Genomic DNA, 10,874 nt, shown 5'->3' with positions numbered 1-10,874 from the left:
GCACACAGCCAGTTCCATTGGCTTTCTAACAGAATAAGAATAAATCAAGAGGGGCCTGGGAGATAGCTCAGTAGAATAAGCACTTGCCTGGCAAGCACAAGGGCCTGAGTTCAATCCCTGGTTCCACCAAAAAAAAAAAAAAAAGAATAAATCAAGAACCAAACCCTTTCCATCTCTCTGAATCTCTTAGTGCCTGTCTCCCTGCCTCCCTGATGGTGTCCCACTGTTATTCTGTGCATGAGCACCCCTTATTATCATACACAAGCAAGATCCCTACTCCTTTTGTCCCTAGTGCTCTCTCCTGCCCTTGCATGTGTCACTCCCTGTCATTCAAATGAGCAGTAAGTTATTAGCTGTGTATTTACTTTCCAAATGTTTACAGACACCTACTAGTTATTAGCACAGAGCTAAAGGTTATATGTTGGATGATGAATAAGAACATGAAGTTGATAAAGCTGTCATGAAGTTCAAAGTGTACAATGAACAAGAACAAAAAGTACCTGTCACTCCTACACAGTCATGTTTGCAGGCTAATAGTAGTTTTCCTGTTCAGAGGTAAACACCTTATCCTGAAAATACACTACTTTATGTCTTTATTTCTTACAAATATCACTCTCGGAAAAAATGCAAATCAATACCACTGTAAGCTACCATTTCGCATGTTAGGATGACTTCTGTTGAAAAACCAAACAAAGCAAAAGAGAGAAACCAAAACACCCAAACAGAAGAATAACAAGTGTTGATAAACATGTGAAAGAGTGGGAACCCTTGTGCGCTGTGCCAGGAGCATAAATGGTACCATTATGGAAAATGATATGGTTTAATATAGAATTACCATATGTGATTCCATTTCTGGATTTATTATACCCAGAAGAAGTGAAAGCAGTACTTCAAGAGACAGTCATAAGCTGGGCATGGTGGTACAAGACTATAATCCCAGCACTTGGGAGGCTGAGGCAGGATTGCTGAGTTTGAGGCCAGTTTGGATTAAACAGTTCAAAGCCATCCTGAAGTAAACAGCAAAACTCTATCTCAAAGCAACCAAAAGCAACCAAACCATACCCCCCAAAAGACAGATAATCCTATTCCTTTGTACACAGCAGCATGATTCACTATTAAATAAAAATTACAGGAGACCTACAGGAGACACTAGACTCCTACACTTGGCCTTCGCAGATCTGATTAAAAATAAAAATGATGTTATCACACTGAAGTCCCACTATAGTGTACATACCACTACACTGAAGCCAAGCTGCTATTATTATTATTACTATGATTATTATTTTGCCTTTTTGAGACAAGGTCTTACTGTGCAGCTCAGGCTGGCCTTGAGCTCACTTTGTAGCCCAGGCTGGTCTCAAACTCTCAACAAGCCTTCTGCCTCAGCCTTCCAAGTGCTGGGATCACAGGCTCACACCACCACGTTGGGCTAACCTGACATTTTGAAAAATCACAAGAATGCTTCTGAATGGCCATAATAAAGTCCTGCACCTTTAATCCTTATCAAAAAAAACTTGGAGTATTTGATAGCTATTTTTTCTATTGTCTGTTTCCTTGTTTCTGACTTAGGAGGAAAGTAACATTGAAATGAATATGAGCTTACCACTTTTTTTTTTTTTTTTTTTTTTTTTTTTTTTTTTTTTTGCGGAACCGGGGATTGAACTCAGGCCCTTCTGCTTGCCAGGGAAGCGCTTATTCCACTGAGCCATCTCCCCAGCCTGAAATGAATATGAGAAAAAAAGTAAAAGTAAAAATCTGGGCTTGGTGGTGCACACCTATAATCCCTGCACTTTCAAGGCAGAGACAGAGGATCAAGGTAAGCTCAAGGCCAGCCTGGGGTACATAGTAAGTTCAAGGGCAGCCTGCACAATGAAGCAAGACCCTGCCAACAAACAAACAGCACGACCAAGATGAATCTGCTCTTGTTTTTTTTTTTTTTCTGCTTTCATTTTTAACCTTTATCTATAAAACCAAACTCCGCTCAGATCATCAGAACATTTGTTCTGTTTTATGAAATATAGCGCTTCCCTGGCAAGCACAAGGGCATGATTTCAATCACTGGTTCTGAAAAAAAAAAAAGGAATTAGGAATCTATTTTATGAAATGAAGTGTTCCCCAATTCTTTTTTTTTTTTTTTTTTTTTTTTTGGCGGTACTGGGGATTGAACTCATGACCTTGAACTTGCTAGGCAAGCACTTATTCTACTGAGCTATCTCCCCAGCCCTGTTCCCAAATTCTTGCAATGCAAATGAAATCAGCTGAGATGCTTAGAATCAGGATTTTTTTTTTTTTTTTTTTTTTTTTTTGTTCCTCGAATGCCTTCAGGGCACTTTTGGCCAGCGGGAGAGTTGTGAGGTTTGAACTCCAGCAACCTGAGGCTGACAGCTTTGTGGAAGCAGCCACTTAAAGGACTGAGCTAGGGCCAGGCCCCCGAGATGCTTAGAATCAAATTTGACATCACAGTGGCTCCAGCGGCTGTCAATAGCCCGAGCAGATGCACAAAACATGGTCTAGCCATACAATGCAATACTGTGTATCCTTACACAGGGAAGAAATCCCATGTTCTGAATTGGATTTGAAACACTTTATTCCCCCAGACTCATGTGCCAAAGGCTGGGTTGTCATCTGATGGGCTTTAGGGGATGACATTGGATCAGGAGGGCTTGCAGAAGTGGATTCATCCATTGATGAGTTCATAATTTGATCACATTTTGAGGAGGTGACGGAAATAGAAGAAGAGGACAAGCTGAAGGGAGTGGGGTCATGGAAATGTGATCCTCAGGACTTTACCTGGTTTCCAGTCCCTTTCTCCCTGAATTTCAGTCTCTCTTGGTTTCCTGGCTGTCATGAGGCAAGTGGCTTTCTTCTGCCATATCCTTCCACCAAGTTATTTCTTCTGCTTCGGAACCACACCACCCCGGACTAGACAACAACCTCCGAAACCATGAGCTAAAATAAACTTTTTTCTTTGGGAGTGAGGCAGGGATTCCCTTTGTAGCCCAACCTGGTGCCCCCATCATTCAAACAGAACAGTGTGGCCAGGCCTGCTAATGGGGAGCGACGAGTTAGTGTCTCCCGGGTCCCCCTTTCTGTTTTGCATAATGAAGAGTCGCGGAGATTCGCGAGACAACCATGCGAAAGTTTGTAAACACTGCGGCTGCAGTGCACGTACACTCACGACCGTAAACTGCCCTTAAGCATAAAGGACAAAGTAGCTCCCAGCTGGCTCAGGACGAGGGCAGGCCCACGGCAGCGGGCGGGACAACGCTTCTGCCTGGCAAGACGCGCGCGCTCGAAGCCAGCGCAGGGTGAAATTCCGGGCGGGTGCGCGCAGGGGGGCGGGGCCTAGGGAGGCCGGGCACCATCGAGACGCACTTCCTAGAGAGGCCGGAAGTGGGCTCCTGGGCGGCGCACTTCCGCCGGGAAGTTGAAGTAGGCGCGCGGAGCCAAAGTCGTGCAGGCGCTCGGCTGTCCAGGCGCGTCAGAGCTCCAATCAGGCTCTGGGACTCCTTACTCCTCAGACGTCCAAGCCCGGTTCTAGCTGCGCCGTGACTCTAATTTTGTCATCGCCTCCGTGAGGCCCCCAGGTAAGCTGGCGAAGTCCTTTCCTCCCCCTCCGCCTTCGCCCCCGTCTGCATCCCGGACCGTCTCTTCTGCCAAAAATAATCTTACCCTTTGACTTACATTGCTGCCTCTGTCGTATCCCGCTGCACAGTATGTAAGGGGCTGTTTCTATTTTGTCCCCTCGGCCTGCGTGTCTTTGTGCCACCTCGTTTCGGTCTTGCTTACTCCAGCTTCGTAGGTGTGTTGCCGGAATAATCTAAGGCTGTGTGCGGCGAGAGCTAGTGCAGGGCTGGTACTGTGCTGGAGCAGAGTAATAGGTCTTGTAGGAGAATTGGCAGAAGAAACCATGATCATTCAAGGACCGGCCTTGAATAAGATGGACAGGTTTTCTCCTCAAAGTTCCGTTTTGCGGGGCGCAAAGAGCAGAAAGGAGCAGAGCGGGAGGTCAGCGTGCTGCGAGGTCTCTTGGTCGTGCAGACTTTATCCTTCGTCGTCCCCTCAACCCTCCTCCCGCTTTTCATCTGACGGGCTGAGGATCGAACCCGCGGCCTCACACACACATGTCCAGCAAGCGCTGTACGCTGAACCCCCACCATACACAGTTTTTCAATTAGCAGTAATCGCACCTCAGATACACTTCATTGGCTGTGATACTGCCACTGCGTAAAGCTCACACAGTTTTTAACATAGGGTCTGGCTAGGTTGCCAGGCTGGCCTCCAAGTTGTCATCCTCCTGTCTAAGTCCCTGAGTAGCTGGGATGACAGGGCTGGGTCACCACAAAGTCCTCAGGCTGTAGGTCTTTTTAGATATATGTGATAATTGGGTATGGGGGCCGTTCCTAGGGATTGAACTCAGAGCTTTTGCACTAAGCTACATTCCCGAAGTCTTCTTTTTCTTTTTATTTATTTATTTTGGTTTCTTGAGACAGGTTCTTGGTATGTAGTTAAGGCTGGCTTTGAATTTGCAGCACTCCTTTCTCAGCCTGTAGAGTGCTGAGATTACAGGCATGTGTCACCACACCTGGGTTATTTTTAATTTTGAAGATAAGATTTAGCTACTTTTGGAGCCCAAGCTGGGCTCAATTCATGAACCACCTGTCTCAGCTTGCCAAGTTTTGGGGATTATAGTCTTACACCACCACACCAAGTTAAACTTCTAGCTTTTTGACAGTGAAAGCTGACATCAGTTTATATGTTTTGTGTTGTTACATAGAATCAAAGACTAGAGAGACGGGCTGGTGAGATGGCTCAGTGGTCTAAAGCACCTACTTGGAACAAGCTTAGCAAAGCACGGGGACCGCGGTTCAATCCCCAGCACCACATGCCAGCCAGCCTGCCCCCTGGTGGGCTGAGCTGGCCACACACACACACACACACACACACACAAATAAATAAATAAAATAAAATAAAGCATGCATACATTTAAAAAAAAAAAAAAAAAGACTAGAGAGAGGCATTACAAAGGCCAACAAATAGGAGTTCTGTAATTCTAAAAGACTTAGCAATTGACATCTTAACCATTTAGATGGGTCTTCTGTTTAGAATGTCAGGCAAAAGAAGAGGCCACGTAGCCAGGCATGGTGGAGCAAGCCTGTAATCCCAGCACTTTTGGAGGCTGAGGCAAGAGGATCCTTGTGAGTTCAAGACCAGCCTGGACAAGTGAGCTCAAGGCCAGCCTGAACTGCTTAGTGAGACCCTTTCTTAAAAAGAAAGAGGCCACATAAGATTAGTGTGGTACTGCAGCCTTTCTTTCAGAAAGGCAAAGAAACTGCCAAGGATAATTCCTGAGGAGACACCCTATTATTGGTAATGTTAGAATCAGATAGTGTGGCTGGACATGATGTTGCATGCCTGTAATCCCAGCACTTGGGAGGCTGGGGCAGGAGATTTACCACAATTTCAAGACCACCCTGGACTATGTAGTGAGTTCAAGGTCACCCTGAACTACATAATGAGGCTCTGCTTCCAAAAATTATTCTTGTGCTTTCAATTTCCATTTCCATATATATTCATAATTATCCTGTTTATTTCTACTAAAAGGTGTTTTCATGGGTTTGTGAAATCTGTAGATAAATTTAGAGAGAACTAAAAACGTAGACATGGGTATGATAATTTGTTTTTGAGACAGGGTCTTGCTGTGTAGCTCAGGTGGCCCAGAATTCACCATGTAATCCAGGCTGGCCTTGAACTCTTCTGCCTCAGCCTCCCAAGTGCTGGGATTACAGGCATATGCCACTAAGGCCAGCTTCCTGCTGTGATAATTTAACCCATTCCCTGGCATATTACCTCCTGACATCCTTGGAATCTGGTCAGTGGTTTGGTTGGGTGTTGTTTTGTTTTGTTTTGTTTTGGTACTAGGGATGGAACCAAGGCCTTCACACTGAGCTACATCTTCCATCCTTTTTTATTCTTTTTATTTTTAGAACAGAGTCTTGCTAAATTGCCCAAGTTAAGCTCAAATTTGAAATTAATCCTCTTTCCTTAGACTCTTGAGTGCTGGGATTACAGGCACGTGCCCCCAAGCCCAGCTTTCTGTGTGTATTTTGTTTTTTTTTCTTCCAGTATCAGGGATTGAACTCAGGACCCTGTGCTTGCCAGGCAGGTGCTTATTCTGCTGAGCTATCTCTGTGGCCCTTTTGTATATATTCTTTATTTTTCTTTTTTAAAATATTTATTTATTTATTTATTTTGTGTGTGTGTGGCCAGCTCAACCCACCAGGGGGCGGGGCTGGCTGGCATGTGGTGCTGGGGGATTGAACCGCGGTCCCTGTGCTTTGCTTAGCTTAGCTTGTTCTAAGTAGGTGCTTTAGACCACTGAGCCATCTCACCAGCCCCTGTATATATTCTTAAACAATGAAGTACCACTCAGCTGAGTAAAAAGTGAAATTTGTTAAAGGAGGATAGGTTTATTTTAGCCCACTGATTATAGAACCCATAGTCTGGTTGCAAAGCAGTGCAGTGTGGCAGAAGGACCATGGTGTGGCAGGCAGGAAGCAGCAACCTTCTTTCCTTTTTTAATTTTATTTAATTACTTAGGTTTTAGGTTTTTGAGATAAGATCTTGCAATGTAATTCAAGCTAGTCTCAAAGTTGAAGCAATCCTCCTGCCTCAGCCTCCCTAGTGCTGGGATTATAGGCGTGTGCCACCACACCTGACCCTTTCTTTCCTTTTTTATTCCACCCAGGCTACAGCCTATTGCTTGGTGCCACCCCCTCCCCTCAGTGGTGGGTCTTCCCAGTTGAGTAAATCCATCACCCACACCCAGAACTATGCTAACTAATCACTGGGCTGATCTAGTATCACACAGCAGAATCCCAGCCACCTCCCAAGAGCCCCATCAGGCTTTGGAGGACCACTAGATAGAAGCCATAATAGGTGATCATTGTGGTTAAAGTTGATACCATGGTCTTGAAAGGAAAAATGCAGTTTATTGACAGAAGCCTATCTGGGCAGCTGCAGGACAAGAGACTCCCTGCATTCTGAGCTAGAAGGAAGGTGTTTATATGCTGAACTGGACAATGGTGGGCCATGTTTAACCAGAATATACCTGGCCTTTTCCAAAAACCATTGTCATGTCAAATGTCACTTAAGAAATAGTGGGTGTCTTGGTTTGCATACCACACTGAGGACTGTCTTAATTCCAGGGTCAATCAACAGACAAAAATGCCATCTTATGTCCAAGATGGCTACAGCCATGATAAGCTGGAACCCTACAAGCTGCAAGTTGGAAGATGTATAAAAACATTGAACAGTTAGGTGTAACTATAGGTATCTGGAGGAAGAAGAGATAGTGTTAATGAGAGGTGGTGGGTACAGGTAGCTCCACTGAGCAGGAGCTGGCTGGGCAGTCTGCTGCAGGGCTGGGCCTCCCAAACTTGCAGTCACCAGCTCCAGCCAATGAAGAATAAAACAGCTTTGTGTTCTTGGAATGATTGTGATATAGAATTCTTTTATATATATCTGGGCTTGGCATCCTGATGTTTTAAGAATGTCTGTGTCTTTGTGAGAGAGATCGGGCTATTCTAGAAAATTAAGGTTTGGGGTTCAGGGCTGTGCTGACATCACTGGAAAGTGTAACAGGTGGAGCCTGGACTTCCTTTGCCTTGTCATTTTCAGAGCGTTTGTCCATTTCATGACATTGCTGAGTTTGTCAGCACAAAGTTGTTCATCATGTCCATTTAGGGGACTCCTGCTATGCCCAGGATTAGTGATGAGACTACCTCTTTTCATCTCTGATGTGGTAATAAGGTGTAGACTTTTCCTGAAGCTTCTTTTTTGTGTGACTTGGGACTGGCCTCGCCTGTATCCTGGGAGTTCGGCTTCCCTGGAGAGACAGCCTGGGGCAGAAGCATCCCTGCAGCAGGTTAGGGGAGCACCTGGCCCACTCAGAAACTCAGTAGAGACTAATGTGTTTCTGGGGCTGCCCCATGGAGCAGGAGGGAGGTTGACTGTGGCCTCTGGTGAGAAAGTGCCTGGGACATTTTTCATGCCTAGTGTTTTGGGAATAGCCAGCTTTGCCTGCCTAGAACCCCAGTTCCTCTGTTGGGTTTTAGTCCCAAGTGCTCTAATGGCATGTCTGCAGCCCAGCTGTTAGCTTTCAGCTGGAAGTAGCTGGTCTCATCCTCACCTAGTGCCGGGTGACACTTGCATCTTGGTGTTCCAGAGCCTTGTGCGCTCTGAGCACCTCCCTGGCTCTGTGTGTACTATAGCCGTGTGGAGGGGGCATCACTGGTTTTTCCTGAACTCCCTGGAATTGCAGGTTGGTTAGGTGGGTTCCTAGGCCAGCTGCTCATGATCATATTCTTTGTGTCCCCAGACCAGCTGCTTCTGGCACCTGTATTTCCCCAGTGTGGGCAGCTACTGCTGTTCCCATGGATGAGTCCCAGGTGAGCCTGCAGCCTCCCTCTGCCCCACTAGACCCTCAGGCTCCAGCACGGACATGGGGGCTTCCTGCTCTGGTCTGCCTTTTTGCTTGTTCTGTTCATAGGGAAGAAAGAAAAAAGAAAGAATCTAATTCACATACATTATGAGCAGAATAGGTGTGATAGGAAGCTTGGAAAGTATGTTTGAGTCTTTTAAGTGCTGCTTAGGTTTATAAAAACAAAATACCGCCAGGGAGATGGCTGAGTGGCACAGTGCTTGCCTGGCAAGCACAAGCTTCTGAGTTTGATTCCCAGGATTACACCCCCCCCCCCAAGTACCAATCTGGGCAGACTAAACAGAAGTTGTTCACTTCCCTGTTCTGGGGCTCCAAGTCTAAGATCAATCTGCAAGCATGTTCAGTTTCTAGTGAGAGCTAGTTTCTAGTCTTTCACCGTGTCCTTATGTGAGGCAGAGAGCCAGGGAGGCCTCTGCTTTCCTAGGAGACTATGTTACCATCGGAGCTCTTTTAACCTTGCTTCCTTCTTTAGAGACCTCATTTCCAGTACAGTCAGGCTGGGGGATACGGCCCCATTTGAATTTGGGGACACAGACGTCTTGTCCATAACCGGTGCCTTTGCTGTACTTCATTGTGGGCTTCTTGGAATTTTCCTCCTTGGAATCACCTGCCCTCACCCTCTCCCTCTGTGGATGCTGGGTTTCAGCACCTCTGTCTCTCACCCTCTCTCAGGAGCAGCTAGTCCTGGAGCCGCCATGCATGTTTCAGTTGCCAGTGACCTTCGAGGATGTGGCCGTGTACTTCTCCAAGGAAGAGTGGGAGTGTCTCAGCCTCAGGCAGAAGACCCTCTACCGGAACGTGATGCTGGACAATTTCAGGAGCCTGGTGGCACTGGGTGAGGTTGCATGCAGGGCTCAGAAGCTCGGGCTCCTTCCTGCACCCAGTCTGGTCCACACCGAGATAGGATGCTGGTGTCTAGACTCTCTTCTCCTTCCTGTCCTGTCCTGTCTGTCTCCTAGGAGCTTTGCCAGGAATCTCTTAAGAATAATCTGGCTATTTGGTTCACATTGTGCTGACCTAGAGCTAGCCTGAGCCATACCCTGCACTTTGTCTTCTGCATAAATAAAACACTTTTTCTCTCTTTTGAGAAGGATTTTGCGGCCCCAGACCCAACCTTGTCTCTCACCTGGAGCAGTGGGATGAGCTGTGGGTTGAGGACTGTGAGAGTGCTGAGCTTCAGGAATCACAGAGTGACTCCTGCCCAGGTGAGCACCATGGGGTCTGGCTTGGGCTTGGCTGGTTCATCCCCACAACCTCCAGGGCATACCGGGCACATAGCCCCAACCAAGGGTCCCTTCTTCTCCTCCCAGGAGAGGGACCTGAAACTGGGTCCGCATGAGGGACTTTAGAAGCACATGGGTCAGGTGTGGAGTGCAAGCCTGAAATCCCAGTACTTGAGAGGCTGAGGTGGGAGGATCACCACAAGTTTGAGGCCAGCCTGGGCTACCAGGAAAGGAGAGGAGGGGAGGGAAAGGAAACGGGAGAAATGTCGGTGGCAGCAGCCACTTTCCTGCTGGGAACACCACTAGGACAGATGTGTGCAGGGCCTGGGGTGGCTTAGGGATGCAGAAAGGGATGTCTCTATGATTCTGAGGAAGGTGTCTGATGCCTAAGGCCCGATACACCTGTTCTCAGTGAGGGTCTCCAAGCATGTGGCTTTGGGGAGGTTCTTCATTGCATAGTATTGGTCCCTCCCTCAGTTACGTGAGGTGGTGGTCTCCGTAGTGACCATGTGAGTTCTTTGGCTTTTTTCTTTTGTTCTGCAGTATAGCGACAGAATGCATGACTTTTTGTGTGGTAGGCCAGTGCTCTGCTATATAGCCACACTCCAGTCCCGGGTTTTATTTTTTCCCGCACATCCCCACACAAGTGGGATCAAGCAGCTGTATGTCTTGAGTCAGGCTGGGTGGTCCCTGGATTATGTGTAGCCACAAGGTGGGGAGCACATCAGGTCCTCAGTTGGGGCAGCATGTAGCTCAGCGGTGAGTGGTCTGTATTGTGGAGCTCTGCTTTCAGCAGGGCAGGCCTGCTGGTGGCCACGTGCAAGTTTAGAGAATGTTCTCTTAGTTCAGTTGTACTAGGTGGATACACATGAATATGTGCTATTGGGCTATTTCAGCCAGCATACAGTACTTTACTGTGCTGTTCACAGCAGGGTCTCTCTAGCTGTTGTCCAGTTGGGTGAGCATTTGAACTGAGTTTATTTTAAGTGTTCCAGTATTAAGAGTTTCAGTTTGACTCTGCTGTAAACACATTTTCTTATAACTCATGCCACTATTTTGGAGTAACTCCCTAATTATATTGATTTAACATTTAGTAGTTTTTCCGGCCGGGGAGATGGCTCAGTAGAATAAGTGCTTGCCTGGCAAGC

The 10,874-nt window shown here is 46.8% G+C and overlaps 1 protein-coding gene and 1 pseudogene across 2 annotated transcripts in view; one reads left to right on the top strand and one right to left on the bottom strand.

The window, feature by feature from the left end:
- Nucleotides 1–3,425: 3,425 nt before the first annotated feature.
- Nucleotides 3,426–10,874, top strand: part of Znf707 (zinc finger protein 707) — a 10,398-nt gene continuing 2,949 nt past the window's right edge. The window contains exons 1-3 of one of the 2 annotated variants that reach the window (XM_023723919.1): nt 3,426–3,587; nt 9,176–9,338; nt 9,595–9,708. In XM_023723919.1, the coding sequence (XP_023579687.1) occupies nt 9,203–9,338; nt 9,595–9,708 (250 nt within the window). In that variant the 5' untranslated portion in view covers nt 3,426–3,587; nt 9,176–9,202. Of the gene's footprint in view, nt 3,588–8,409; nt 8,451–9,175; nt 9,339–9,594; nt 9,709–10,874 lie in introns of those variants that run through there. The other variant, XM_023723918.1, reaches the window with a different exon arrangement.
- On the bottom strand, nt 4,153–4,235 carry LOC111818848 (annotated as a pseudogene).

The sequence above is a fragment of the Octodon degus genome, unplaced genomic scaffold (genome assembly GCF_000260255.1).
Source record: "Octodon degus isolate 3935 unplaced genomic scaffold, OctDeg1.0 scaffold00104, whole genome shotgun sequence".
In the NCBI taxonomy this organism is placed as follows: Eukaryota; Metazoa; Chordata; class Mammalia; order Rodentia; family Octodontidae; genus Octodon; species Octodon degus.
The sequence above is the reverse complement of the archived record's forward strand: the minus strand, read 5'-3'. Positions and strand labels throughout refer to the sequence as shown.